The sequence below is a fragment of the Calliphora vicina genome, chromosome 3 (genome assembly GCF_958450345.1).
Source record: "Calliphora vicina chromosome 3, idCalVici1.1, whole genome shotgun sequence".
Lineage (NCBI taxonomy): Eukaryota > Metazoa > Arthropoda > Insecta > Diptera > Calliphoridae > Calliphora > Calliphora vicina.
Window position 1 is genome coordinate 58,325,033 of NC_088782.1, and position 14,919 is coordinate 58,339,951.

Genomic DNA, 14,919 nt, shown 5'->3' on the forward strand with positions numbered 1-14,919 from the left:
AACTTAAAATAGACTAAATAAATACCAGCAAATTCGACAGATACAGCTTCAACAATATGGGCATTATCAACTTTCAGAGTTCGGAAGTCCCTATTGGAAGACCATTTTTAATCCATATATGGTATTTTTACCAAATCTGGTAAATGAATTGTGAATATACAGTATGTATTAAAATTTTAAATTTTATTTTCCTTGATTATTTTCCTGAGTGTATCCATATAACTTATGTTTATTTTTATGGTTTTACACACAACACAAATTGATGTTTGGCTGGTAATTGAATTACAAACATGCATGTATGTTGATGATTTTCGATTCAAAAAACAACAAAAATAAATATAAAACTACAAAACTTTTCTACAAAGCAATAAAATAAAACAAAACACACACAAAATGGTAAAAGGATGAACAAAAAAGTACAAATTTCCGGAAACGAAACCAATCAACATTTAGGTTTTCATTTGAAATGATTAAATGATTGAAACCCAAAACCCCAAACTCCAACACTCACACATACTGTTATCCACATGTGAACTTTATTTTAATTAAACAAATAACAAAAAATATAAAAAATATAAATGAATATACAAAGGAAAATTTATTGAAAATCAATAATTTTTCTTTCATTTTATTCTTTTTTTTTAGAAAATCTAAAGAATACATCTATAATTACGTAGATCGTGTACGTTTCGCTGAGAGCTCATTTCCCGACTACAAGTGTCCGTCACGTGGCTCTGGTTGGCGACACAATAAATCCATATCACATCTTGATTTGGCCACCAGCTGTCACAGTGCAGCTGCTGGTTTAAATCACTGGTCGTCATCGCATCAAACGCGCCATCATCAGTTGCGTCATTCGCGTTCGTTGGACTATAACCATATCGATCGTTGCAAAGACGCACTGGACATTGCAGAGTATTATTGGCGCGTCGAACCGGAACAGGAAATTTATGACGAAGAGGAAGAAGAAGAGGAAATTATAGAACCAGAACAACATATAGGTCCACAACAGCAGCAACAACAACAACAACATCCACAGCAACAATTGAAATACGTCAGTGAACATCATTTAACCCAACACTATAGAGATTTTAAGTGTGGTGAGTAAATCAAACCTAACCTCCCATCTAAAACTAGAATTGCACAAATAACGTTAGATTTTAAAATGATCAACTGATACACGAACCACAGTGGTTTAACAATTTTTTTTTTCGGAAATAATTCGATATCTTGGGAACTATTGGAGATATTGTTACGAAATTTGACATGGTTTGAGCTGAGGTGTTTTCGAGTTAATTTACGTTTGTTCAGCTTTTTGTTCCTAGCGCTAATGGAGGCCAGTACGTAGCCCCTCAAAGATGGTCACCTCGGGTCTCAATTTTTTTTAAAAAAATCGCCAAAAATAGATTTATGATCCGAATAAGCTGAAATTTTGAATATAAATAGTTCTTTACTTTAAAAATAAATTTCGACACTCCATAGGCCCGCCATATCTAAAAACCCATAAAAAGATGGAGCAAAATAAAAAAAAATAAATCAATAAACCTGAATATTTCCTCAACTAAGAGAGATAACCTACACTTGTAAGGGTATTTTTTGTGGATCTTTTCAATCTCATGATCTTTTTTATATTCAAAATTTTAGCTCATTCGGATCATAAATGGATTTTTGTCGATTTTTTTTAAAAAAATTTGAGATCCGAGGTTACCAACTTTGAGGGGCTACGTACTGGCCCCCATTAGGGAACTTGTTCCCGAAACCCGTAGTTTTTTACGCAATACACGCTCTTCGACAAGGGCACATCAATTCGTTGTCGACTGGACAGTGGATCGCACAACACATTACAGGGAAAATTCGTTATTTAGCCGTACTGTCCGTATGTGGAATAAGCTTCCTTGAAGTCTTTCCTGTCACTTTCAATATAGAAAAATTCAACTCAAATGTCCACAATACTACTCTAGCTATCCTCCCTCCCATAATCTATTTTCCTAGTTCCAACACAATGCTTTGCATGAGTATTAGCTTTCAAACAGTTTATTGATACCCATGGGAATATCATTAGGTTCCTCATTAAATTCCTGTTGTTTCCACATCGTACATTCATCCTCTAATGTAGGTTAGGTTAGGTTAGGTTCCATGGGTAGCCACTCTTCAAGCAGCTCACTTGGGTCCATTCAAAACTGATCCCATTGTGATACCCAAGGGGTAAACATCTTGGTAATAATTATACGTCCGTTGTTTCCAGGCTAAACCAACCAGATTCTCTGATGAAAGAGTAGATTCGTCTAAGACTTATCCTTGATAGCTCATCTAAGCATGATAGGAATGGTGTTCCGAAGATACGTTCCCTCAGATTTATCAGAGCCGGGCATTGACAGAATAGGTGTGACACCGTCTCATCCTCTTCTTCATTATGGCAGCTCCTACAGTAGTCATTATACCGTAGGCCCAATCTCCTAGCATGTGTCCCAATTATACAGTGTCCTGTAATGAAGGAGACAATTAGCCTTATTTGCTCACGACGAAATTCCATAAGTAGATTCGTCCTGCTGGCATCATATACGGGCCAAGTAGACCTCGTTGTAACACAGGAAGACTCATTGGTCCACCTGCTTTGTGCAGATTCATATAGTGTCCGCTGAACAGCCATCTTGCATATAGCAAGGGATGTAAGCTCAAACAGTTTCTATTTGACGATTTACACCATCGCCCCCTTCTGGTCAATTCATCACCTATACAGTTACCCTGGGCAGGTACCGACATTAGCATTATTCTATAATGTCTCTCTATCTCATTTAGAGGTAACAGACATTCTTTGGATAACCTCGATGTAGAGTAGACATTACATATTCCATTAACTGCTGCCCGTATCAGTAAATATACTATTAATAGATGCATTTTCCGACTAAGGAGCACTACAAATAGGATTTTATCCCATATTCTTCAATGAAAAATCATATTTTCCCTTTTGAAGCCATTAACATATACCTTTATGACATCTGCAGGGAATAGAGTCCGCAAAGCCACATATCCCTTTTCGGGATTTGCACATTAATAAAAGGTGTCGCTATGCAATATTCGACATTTTTATGCTTCATAGTATTCCAAGATCTGGGAGTGCCCAGAGTCCTTACCAGACCAATAGCCTTCAGCGTTTACCCTACCGCAGAATTAAGAGCGAATTGTATCGCCATAAAATCCACCATCAACTAGTATAAAATGATAAACGAAATGAAGAATCAGAATGTCAATAGACCTAAAAATACGTCTAATGGCCTTCCGGTGAAAAGCATGTCTCATAAAACAAGCTGGGTGCTACTACAGCCTAGTTGAAACCCCTTGTTCCAATCCCCAATTAGTACCAAATGTGCTTTTGCTAGAATAAATGTCCAGAGATAGAATCTAAGCAAATTTAAGTCATGACTTCTGTAAATCCAAATCAGGCTATATTTTTCTGTTCTCCTTGCCACAGGACTTCCATCTTTGGCAATAACATAATGTTTACCTTTCGTGAAGATGATTCACAACATTTACATGTGCAAAAAATTCCTTCTAGGATGTCCTCGACGGAGTCATTCTAGCTGCGACATCACACAGCTGAAGTTTCCTCCGAGATACATATTTGTAGGATCCATTGAAATGAAATTAGTACTTAGAGCCAATATCGTACTTAGAGCCATGGGAGACACGGAGATAAACCTGCCGCAGAAAACAAAACTAGTTCTATCAGAAATGAATAGATCGTGAAGATCAAAATTTATACACAGTCCCCACGACACCCATGGGGACTTCAACTTTCTAACCAACCATTGGTCCACTCCATTGGAACAACTCAGTATAATTATCAGAATTTCTTGGCCTGGCTTTAATGCCAAACTCTCGGATTTACAAATAATGTTTACCTCTCGTGAAGATGATTCACATCATTCACATGTTCATGGGTTCCTGAATGAGGGTATCTGATGAATGTCTGGATATATCGCCAAAATACACTCGCCATTCTTAAACAATTTTTTGATGTGAAATACAAATTCTATAGGGATCTAACGACCGCTTTGCTATCTCTAAATGTGTGTATATCCCTGTTAGATATCCTTTGATACTGAATTTGTTCTGCGGCTACTTTTATAGACATAAATTAGGCTTGAATTAGTTTGAAAGCTTAAGGGGCAGCCTCAATTCAACTATTCCGTATAGATACCACATTCATTTTACCATTCTAATGACATTGATCCGTTAATTTCATTTTTACAGCAATAGAGTGCAGTTGCCGCTTTAGTGGTCCCGGTTTGTGTATTCTGGTTTCAATTTAGTTAATTATCCAGTTTTTGTCAAAAAATATTTTCGGATAGTGTCGCCCCTTTGATTCTAGGACTAAGAAAACCAGAAGTTCTAGGAGACTGTCCCGAACTAGTGATTTTACCTATAATTTAGGATGACAATAACTTTCATAGCTAGCTACGTGTCTATTTATTATACCCTTCACCATGAGTGGCAAGGGTATATATAAGTTTGTCATTCCGTTTGTAATTTCCACATTTTTCATTTGCGACCCCATAAAGTATATATATTCTGGATCGTTATAGATAGCGGAATCGATATAGCCATGTCCATCTGTCCGTCTGTGTGTTGAAATCAACTTTCCGAAGCCCCCAAATAACTTACATACACGATTCATACATCAATATCTCCGAAATTCTTCCGGCTCGAGAAAATCGGTCCACAAATGGCTGAGATATAAGGAAAAAACTAGGACAACCTCGATTTTTTACCTATTTTTGACCTATATCTGGATTACTAAGTCATTAATATAGACAATATGGATATCTAATGATAGATATTTCAAAGACCTTTGCAACGACGTATATATAGTAAGTTAGACATACAATGGGTCAAAATCGGAAAAAAATATTTTTTAACCCGAATTTTTTTTCATCAAAAATTTTTTTTTTGTTATAAATTCTTTTTCCAAAAAAATTAATTAAAAACAATTTGGAAAAAAATTTTTTTTTTAAAAATTTTAAAACATTAAAAAAAAAATTTTGATTTTGTTTAAATAAAAATATTAAAAAAAAAATATTTTTAAGTATAATTTGGTGAAGGGTATATAAGATTCGGCACAGCCGAATATAGCTCCCTTACTTGTTTCCTAATCGGGGGGTCAATTATATATACATATATATTGATTATAATGAGACAGTCTGATAACTGGTACAAAGTATTCAACGCATTGGTTTCGCATACCGGTTACATACCGTCAGTTACCTCACTAGCTACCTAACTAGTTACTTTATCAGCTACATAACTAGTTATTTAACATGTCCTGAAATAGTCAGTTAAAAAGACATGTCATATACAGTCTAAAAACCGATTGCTAGTGAAATAACCGTCCTCCGACAACTCTCCAATTGATTACTCCTGGTGGTTAAAAAAAATACTTTCTAAAGTGCTGTACAAATAAAAGGTTTAAAGTGACTACACTCTAGATTACTTAGAGACACTAAAGATACAATTGACTTCACGCTAGGTTATATGGGATGTCAGTATACTTAAGCAAAAATAAAATAAACTGTATGAGAATTATATGAACACAATTTGCATTAAACCAGTTTGAGTGTCTCTAGATTACTAGAGACACTTAAGTGACAATTGACTCCACGCTAGATTACCTGGAATCTATAAAGTAATGACTTGATTTCTCTCTGCACTACAAAGAGTACGTACGTGTCAAATGACAAAAGTAGTAACCCTCGTTTATCTGCAACTTCTAACCGGTAGGCTATTCTAGTATTTTGTAAGTCCCCTTGAAGATTCCAATCGAACTTCAGATACGACATCTGTTTTTTATTGTTCACATTTCCCTTCTCATACAAATTGTGTTATTAAATTTTATAGCCGAAGATACAATCTAATCATGAGTCTGAGCTTTTGAATGTCTTTGCAATTAAACTCAAAATAATTTGTTAATTTACTTACAAAGCTTTCGTTAGATAAAAAATGTGTTTAAATTTAGAATTAATGTATTATCAAGTGTTTTATTGCTTAACTTTAGCCATCGCTTTGTTCATTAGTCTAATTAGTTCGTTGTACTTTATGAAACGTAGTTAATTACACATTAGATATTTTCTTTAAATCTTGTGACTACATCAGTTACTGTGATGACTTTTTTATATACTGTTTTGTTATGCTGTCATCTAGACAATTACTCCATAATTGAGTTCGAAAATAAATTACGTTTTATAAATTTTCGAGTTCAGTATTAGCTTAGGATTTTTAGGTGGAAGCAGATTCAAAAATCTACAAATACCCAAAGATGTCATTAAGTATTTGTATTAGGAAGGGAAGTTATGACACATCAGAAAATTTCATAATGTCCATTGAAATTATGACTGATTATAAAGTCTCATCTCCGTAAAATTGGTGTCACAAAGTGCATGTGTTGCAGTTGTTCATGATGTCAAGAATATTAACCCAGCAAAGAAGGCCATCATCACCAGGAAACCTAATCAAATATTACAATAAATTACAAAATAGAAAGTGTCATATTGTCCATGAAATTTATGACAGTTTCAAATGTCTCATAGCGTCCATTGATGTCCTTGGACATTATGACATGATCGTTATGACTGCCACATTAGGAAATCTATAAGAAATTTTTAGCTAAACTAGTATATATTATAGCATTAAGCTGGTTTGATCTCCTTAAAGTAGGGTCCACAAATATTCATTAATGACCTAGTGTGAATTAAAAAAACTTAAATTTTTCATTAAATAACAACGACCACAACAAACTAAAAAAAAAAAAACACAATTTAAATTAAACTCGTTTTTTTATTGTTCATTTAATTAACAGCTGATGAAAATTATCATCATTCTACAAATAACATCTATCAATCTACACAACAACTACAACATCAACAACAACAGCAGCAGCAACACCAACTACAACAACAGCAGCAGCAACATCCACATCAACCACGTCAGCAAAACATACAGCAGCAACAGCAACAACATCAATCAAACAACGTCTCAATACAACCACCTCCACCACCACAAGCATTCGAATTTGCCAGCGATTCGTGTAGTTTAAGACGATCGCGCAGTTTAGCCGTCATACGTGAGGAGACATTTAGCGACCTGCAAATTAGTTCTTCAAACGGCAGTAGACGATCACAACTGATACCGCGTGCTCGTTTAGTGAATCGCGGTTATTTTCGGGAACGTGAAAGGTAAGTAGATGTTGACAAATGAAGGGATTAATCATTTGAGAAAGTACAAACATTAACTATATTTAGTTGCTTTCTGAGAAATGTTTTATTATTTGTTTACGAAACTGATGTGAAGCTTAATATTTTAATTAAACAATACATTTTGGTGTAGATATTAAAAGAAAATAAATATTTAAATAAAGCAAAAGCTAATATGATAATAATAACGCTACAAAAAAGCAAATACATAATTGTAAAATTACTTAATTTTAAAAAAAATAAACTGCAAACAAACGTCAAGTTTACTTGATCAAGTCTGATACTCTAAACAACTCAATTCTTTATTAAATAAAGTGATATTAAGATGTGAAACATGCGTAGAAGTTGAGTCAATTATACTTGAAATGTGTGCTGGTTCACACACGTCAAGTTTATAGAAGAGAGCGGAAGAAAAAGAGGAATATCTTTCCAATCTCCTCTCCTCTCTCATCTACAAACACAAAATTTGTGCAAGTAAACATGACGTTTGTGAATCAGCACTTATTTAAAAAACTTTAAGTATTTAAAAATACTATAATATTAAATTATATGTTAATAATTTTGAACGTGCATTGCAAAATCCCTGGCCTAAAAATTAAAAATAAATTTGATTTATTGTAATTTGTTTAACATTAAATATATTCCTACAAAAGTAAAGCACTTGTTCCTATGACCTAATAGATATGTATTCCTCATTAATGCTAAACTTCCTTTCTTGGAGTCCTTTTTTAATTATTAAAGCAAATAATGGTAGTATGGAGAATACACGGGGTTGTCAAAGTACTTCGTAATGCAAGAAGCTTATTTTTTATTAAACGAATCTGAATAATATGTAGGTTAGGTTGAATCAGCGGCAGCCCGAAACCAAAGATCACTTGCATTTGGTTTTAGGTTTCGTTGTGTACCGTTAGCTAAATTATATGGATCCCATATTGATAATACACGGGGCTGTCAAAGTAATTCGTAATGCAAGCAGCTTATTTTTATTAAACGAATCTGAATAATATGTAGGTTAGGTTGAATCAGCGGCAGCCCGAAGCCAAAGATCACTTGCAATCCGCTTTAGGTTCCGTTGTGTACCGTTAGCTAAATTGTATCATGTGTCCTAATTCAGGATTCACCATCCATATTTTCTAACCAACCTTTCAAGTTAATAATGGTGTGAATCTCTCCTAAATCGCCACTAGAAAGACAAGTCTTATCATTGTCTCTGAAGACTAGACAATGGCAGAGACATAGAGAAACATAGAGCGGAAACTAAAAAAAACTCAAACAAAAAAATTATTCAAAATAATCACACATATGGGTGTTGTTTTTGTTTTCACATAGTTTTTTCTACTAATACATTCTCACCACTTAGGTTTCTGACAACTGAGTTAGGTCTTTGACAGGAGAGTTTCCGCTCTATGTCTATTCTCTATGGGCAGAGAAATTGATCAGTTCTCTCCTATAAGTCTTCTTTCTTACAGTATCGAAACATTGACCGCATTTAGCATTCTGTGTGCATTCATGAGCCCGATTTTTCATGTGTCGGTGACAGTGAACTCTTTTTTACATCTTTTATTAAGATTCGTGCAAGTGGTTAGTGGTTCTCAATGCAATATAATTAAAACAATTACCTACTATTTACATATATATAGCCTCAAAAGTGAGTAAACACCAGTGAATTTTTTGATTTTTATACCCTTCACCTTCGTGAGAAGGGTCATTCCGCTTGTAATTTCTATATTTTTCATTTCCGACCTTATAAAGTATATATATTCTGGATCCTTATAGATAGCGGAGTCGATTAAGCCATGTCCGTCTGTCTGTCTGTTAGTTGAAATCAATTTTCTGAAGACCCCAGATATCTTCGGGATCCAAATCTTCAATAATTCTGTCAGACATGCTTTCGAGAAGTTTGCTCTTTAAAATCAGCAAAATCGGTCCACAAATGGCTGAGATATGAGGAAAAAACCAAGACAACCTCGATTTTTGACCTATTTTTGATCTATATATGGATTACTAAGTCATTAATATAGACAATATGGATATCTAATGATAGATATTTCAAAGTCCATTACAACGATGTAGATAAGGCTATAGTAAGTTGGACCTACAATGGGTCAAAATCGGGAAAAATATTTTTTGACATTTTTTTCCACAAAAAATTTTTTTGTCATAAATTTTTTTCCAAAAAAAAATTTGAAAAAAACTTTTTTTTTAAAAAAAAATTAAAAACCAATTTTGAAAAACAATTAAAAAAAAAATTAAATTTTGTTTACCTAAAAAAATTTATTTTAAAGTATAATTTGGTGAAGGGTATATAAGATACGGCACAGCCGAATATAGCTCTCTTACTTGCTTTAATATCATTATAGTCCCACTAAAATCCGTTTTTTCAGAACCAAATCTATTATTCAGAACAATCTCCAACAAACTGAAAATTTTAATCGATGGATAGATTTTAGGATTTTCATTATCTTAAAAAAAAACCAAATAATTTGTGGTGTTTACTCATTTTTGAGGTTATGTGTATATCCAGGTACTCGGAAGACCGAAGAATGTATCGCTATCTTCTTAGTCGTAGTCAATATTCGGTAAGATGTAGAACCGATGAATGTATCGTTATCTCCTTAGGAAACACCCGGCATTCGTCGACAATATTCAATGTGATGTATATATTATCCAGGTGTCAAATGGCCGCCTTACTATAAGTAAATATAAGGCTATCCAGCCTAATATGCAGCCATTATTTCGTATTGAATTATACTACAATGATCCGGTAGTCTAAGGGATAGTACGGTAAACATGTTGATGTCAATCTCTATTGGTGCTCACTAATTTATCCGGTTTATCATTGTCGGAATACCAGGATCGAATGATTGAACAGTTCGTGTATTGTGCAGCCCACAGGTATTCCTTTAATCCTTAATTTAATCATGTCCGTAATTCCTGCGTTTTCAAGATACAATGGCATTGAGTCGTATTGTGCAGTTAGCAGCGATTCGCATTGCTGAAATGTCCGTTAGGAAATAGTTAAGGTACACAATTGCTGAAAGAAAGTATAGGAATAAGAGGCTCTTCTCATCCCAGAGTAATAGTAATCCACATCACATCCATTATAACAACTCTGCTGATCGATAATAAGGTTACACAGAATAGTTCCCTATACCTAAGATAGATCGTACATATATATGCTTTCAGGAATATGTTTCTTACTTTATAAAGAACTGGACGGACATAAATTGTTCTTCTTTCTTGTTATGGGATAATTGCTATTGAATGGATGCTCAAGTCTGCTTGTAAGCTATCGCATCTTGCACTCCTCTTTCTCTTTGTATTCGCCGAAGATTAAGAGACCCCGAAGAGAAAAAGAGACCGAGACTCAAACTAGGATGATGATGCCAGACATGCAGATAGTGAGGAGGAAGAGCTGGTAGATAGAACAATTATTATGAAGATGTTTTGAGAAAATCAGGAAGATGGTGTGAGGACCTATTCGGAGACATAGCCTCAACTAAAATTTATTTAAGAACCACAAGTGCAGTATTTTGAGCAATCTAAATGTCCCTGAATGCCTTCAAGGACATCGTTTTATTTTGAACATTAAATATGAACCCTCCAGTAAATCTTCCAATACGAAGAAAGCCAAACAAAAATTGTTCGGTCACCTACTTTTTTTTAATAACCATAGGAACGGTACAATCGCTTTTGTTTGAAGCATAATATGGATCATTCTCCAACACTACAAACAAGTGGAATTCTGAGCACTCAGAACTTCAAACAGTTTTGTCATTGTACTTCAAACGATTTTGTTTTCAATTTCCGAAATTTTAGAAAAGTATTGTCTAGTCAATGTTTTCTGAAGCCAGCGATATTTAAAATTTCAAACATTTGAATTGCTGGAAAGCATAGTCTAGAATAATCTAGTTTCAAACCTCTGTAAGATGTACCCAGCTGAAAATTTGAGATCCTTACAAGCTTTTGACTTTGTTTTGTTCTCGAACATTAAATATGAAACCAAAATAACGCTCCACTACACTGTACGAATCTTTCAAGCTCAGGAAAGTCAGACCAAAGTCTACTTGTTTGTATTGGAATAACCATTGGAATGTTACACTTCCATTTGTTTGACGGAAGAAAAAACTGTCGCATAATATGGATCATACTCCAACACGACAAACAAGTGATATTTTGAGTACTCAGAACTTTAAACAATTTTGTTTTGAAATTCCGAATTTTCAGAAAACTATTTCCAGGACAACATTTTCTGAATCATCTGAGTTTCAAACCTCTGGAAATTAAAGATCCGTGCCTATATAAGAATCGACTGATATTCGCTGGATTTCCAATAGTTTTTGTTACATGTCTAGTGGTAGACTAAATCAACTGGCAGTCAGTATGAAATTAAATGTTATACCAAAGAAATGTAATCTATTTTTTTGGACCATTGATATCCTGCTGATTTTTACAACATTTACCAGAAGTTTGGGAGCAGTCAGTAGATTTTTTATGTGGGCATGCTCCTTAAATTTCCAACGGCATAGAGGTTTACTCTCTTAGCAAATGCTTTTCAATCAGAAATGTGAATCAATATAAGTTGGAAAAAGTTGCTGAAAATAGAATTAATTTTTAGTTTTCTAGCATGATTTATCATTTGGAAACGCAGCAACTTACAAAACTGGTTTATGGAATGAATTAAGAGAATCTTGATATGGAATCGTTACAAGGTAATGCAGAGAGTAGTGAGTAAGACACATCTAGGAAGATATTTCAGTTCAAATTATAACTAAAAATTTTGCTGCAATATTGATCTTTATAGAGGGACTTTTGGGGCTATAAATATTTCTTCCCTGAAGGAGAACATTTCAAATATAAAATCAGGATTAAGTAATAGCTTTTAAAACTCTTTTAAAATGTTGAAATACGTTTACTTTTCAGTTTTTTTAAACATAATTCAGTTTATTTTTTTTATTTTTCGTTTTGTTTATTTATTATTTTACTTAACAAAAAAAAATTATTAAAAAAAAATACAGCTTAAGGTAGATAAACAAGGGAAGATTTTATTTTAAAACTGAAAAAAAACGTCTGTTACTGGTGAAAAAACATCGCGTGCTCTTGTTTACAATGATGACGCACAACCACTGACGCGATGAGAATTTAACTTTGTATTTTTTTCATTTTTAACTTTTTTGTTGATGCTTTCAGTTTGTTTGAAAGGGGCTTTTATATATAAATATATTTTTTTGGTGGAGATGAGGTATTGAATTCAGTTAAAATGAAAAAAAAAATAAATAAATAATAAAAAACAATATTTGTGGAGAAATCTACAGGTTGTTAAAAATGTTGACTGAAATTTTGATTCAGTTGTTATTGGCGTTGACATGTTAAAGTTCTACAAACAAACATTAACGTATTGAAAGCCAGAAATAAAAAAATAATAAAAAAAATTTTGCAAAAAAGAGATTGTATTTCTAAAAGATACTGACAAAAATTGAAACTGCAACCGAAAATAGTGTGTTCTTTGTATTCTTGTTTTCGCAACAAAAAAAAAAAACCCCAGCTCCGGTGGCAATTAATCAAATTTTTGTGTGATTTTACCACTAACTAGTTTTGATGACATAAAGAAACTGATGTGTGGTGGAAACAAACAAATATTAATAACTGCCAACCACAAGATTTATTTGGGAACTTGTTTTGTAAGTAAATTTATTAATATGGTTTTAGTTAGAATTGACAACAAAAGATGGGAACTGCAAAATATAAATGTTAAAATATATAAATAATATATAAATTAGAGACCGATCGTTATATCAAAATAACATTCCAGAAAATCATAGAACCCTTTAAATTGGCTCATATGCATTTGTTACAAGCTAGATCTGTACCTCACTTTAACTCACACGGAGTTACAATTTGACATTTCTTTATTCCTTTTCATTGGATACAAGAGTGGGTAATCAAGTATGCGACATTTTGAATTTCAAGGCTCTTAACTGAAAGCGCAACACTGCTCCTGTTAACAGTCATCTGTCAGTTGACTCTTGTCAAAATTTTAACAAGCTGCGTCATTTAGTTTGTGTTTGACAGCCATTGATAGCAGACTACCTCGTGAATTGAGGATAAATTGGAAAAAAGTGAATTTTGTCTGATCATTAAGCATTATTTTTTTTAGCTTATTTAAGTACGGAAACGTTCTGTACTCTCAGTTGAGGTTTCTAGACCCGAATCAATTGAAAAAAACAAAGATACGGTGTTGGCCGATCGGAGATTCAAAGTGCGAGAGATTGTGGAAGCCATAGGCATATCACTAGGCTTAGTGGTTTCAATTTTGAATGATCACATGGGCATGAGAAAGCTTTCCGCAAGATGGCTGCACCGTTTGCTCACAATCGGGTGCAGTTTCCATGGCTAAAATCCATGAATTAGGCTACGAAAAACTCCCTCATCCTCGCTATTCTTCGGATTTATCCCAGAGATTTGACTCCAACAATGAAATCATCTCACAAAAAATACATATTTTCACTACGTTTTGTACTGATCGCTGAAGATATTTTAATATACTAAAGGCTCTCTATCCTTGTTTTTCCTAATCTGTTTATATTTGTTAACATGTACATGATTTTCGGTGGCTTTTTTTTTTGGTTAACTTGGGGGGAATCACATATTTGAAGAAACAAAATGGTTTGCATGTCAAAGTTGTTTATGGTTTAAATTCATGTAGTGTTAAATGTGATTCCATGAAATGGCAGTTTATTTAATTTAAATATGTAATTACAGGGAAATAAAAGTAACAATTTAAATATAAAAACACGATTCATTAAACTTTAAACACTTTTTTTATAGTCTTAAATAAACTTTCATGACACTTACATAAATTTTAATTAATTTGGGGTGGAAAGTAAGTAAATTAAAATAAAATGTCATCAATAAGATTGTGCTAAAAGGCTTTGAAGGGCTTATTCACATAAAAACTTTAATATAATTTAATATCCCAAGAGTAGTGGTTCAATGAAATCAAGCCACCGGAACTTTAAATGACAAAGGTTCCTCTCTGATTATTCAAAATTCGTTTTAATGAATGTTTTGAAACCATCTAAGTTAATCTCCGCATATATTGCTTAATAACTGAATTCCAACTATACTGATGTATGACATAACACTATGGGATGATATTTTATGATCCTCCAGTCCCAGTCTCGAACCAATAGTAACATTTTAAAAGTAAAATATTTCAGTTCAAATTAGAACTAATGTTTTTGCTAGGTTATTTATCGTCATGGAGAGTATAACAACATTATAACAATCTAGGAACACTATCATAAGCTATATTTCTGCTTTCCGGCCGATATTGGGGAAGCGTTGTCATGCGATCGTCATGAAACTGTTGGAACTAAAAAAGCTTTGAAACTAATCTCTGCAACTGATGTCTGACAAGTACAGGAAAAATGTCATATTGTCCATTTCCTTATATAAAATCCCTGAATCGAAATCATATCTTGTTCTCTGATAAAATCATAGTCATTCTAATGAAATAGTTTAAATTATAGAATATTCCTGAGGCTAAAACTGCTCTACTACTTCCACATTTGAAAACTCAAACGATTGTTATTAACATATTTTTCAACATTTATTTTAATGATGATCAGTATATTTGATAAACACTCAAAATAAAAACTCTTGTCGATTA

General features: G+C 33.3%; 2 protein-coding genes across 5 annotated transcripts in view; one reads left to right on the forward strand and one right to left on the reverse strand.

Moving 5' to 3' along the window:
* MCU (mitochondrial calcium uniporter) overlaps positions 1 to 14,919 on the reverse strand; it is a 311,390-nt gene that overhangs the window by 178,100 nt on the left and 118,371 nt on the right. The gene's annotated exons all lie outside the window — the stretch shown is intronic.
* jv (javelin) overlaps positions 1 to 14,919 on the forward strand; it is an 80,481-nt gene that overhangs the window by 46,359 nt on the left and 19,203 nt on the right. The window contains exons 2-3 of one of the 2 annotated variants that reach the window (XM_065506410.1): positions 646 to 1,100; positions 6,854 to 7,229. In XM_065506410.1, the coding sequence (XP_065362482.1) occupies positions 646 to 1,100; positions 6,854 to 7,229 (831 nt within the window). Of the gene's footprint in view, positions 1 to 645; positions 1,101 to 6,853; positions 7,230 to 12,484; positions 12,929 to 14,919 lie in introns of those variants that run through there. The other variant, XR_010576318.1, reaches the window with a different exon arrangement.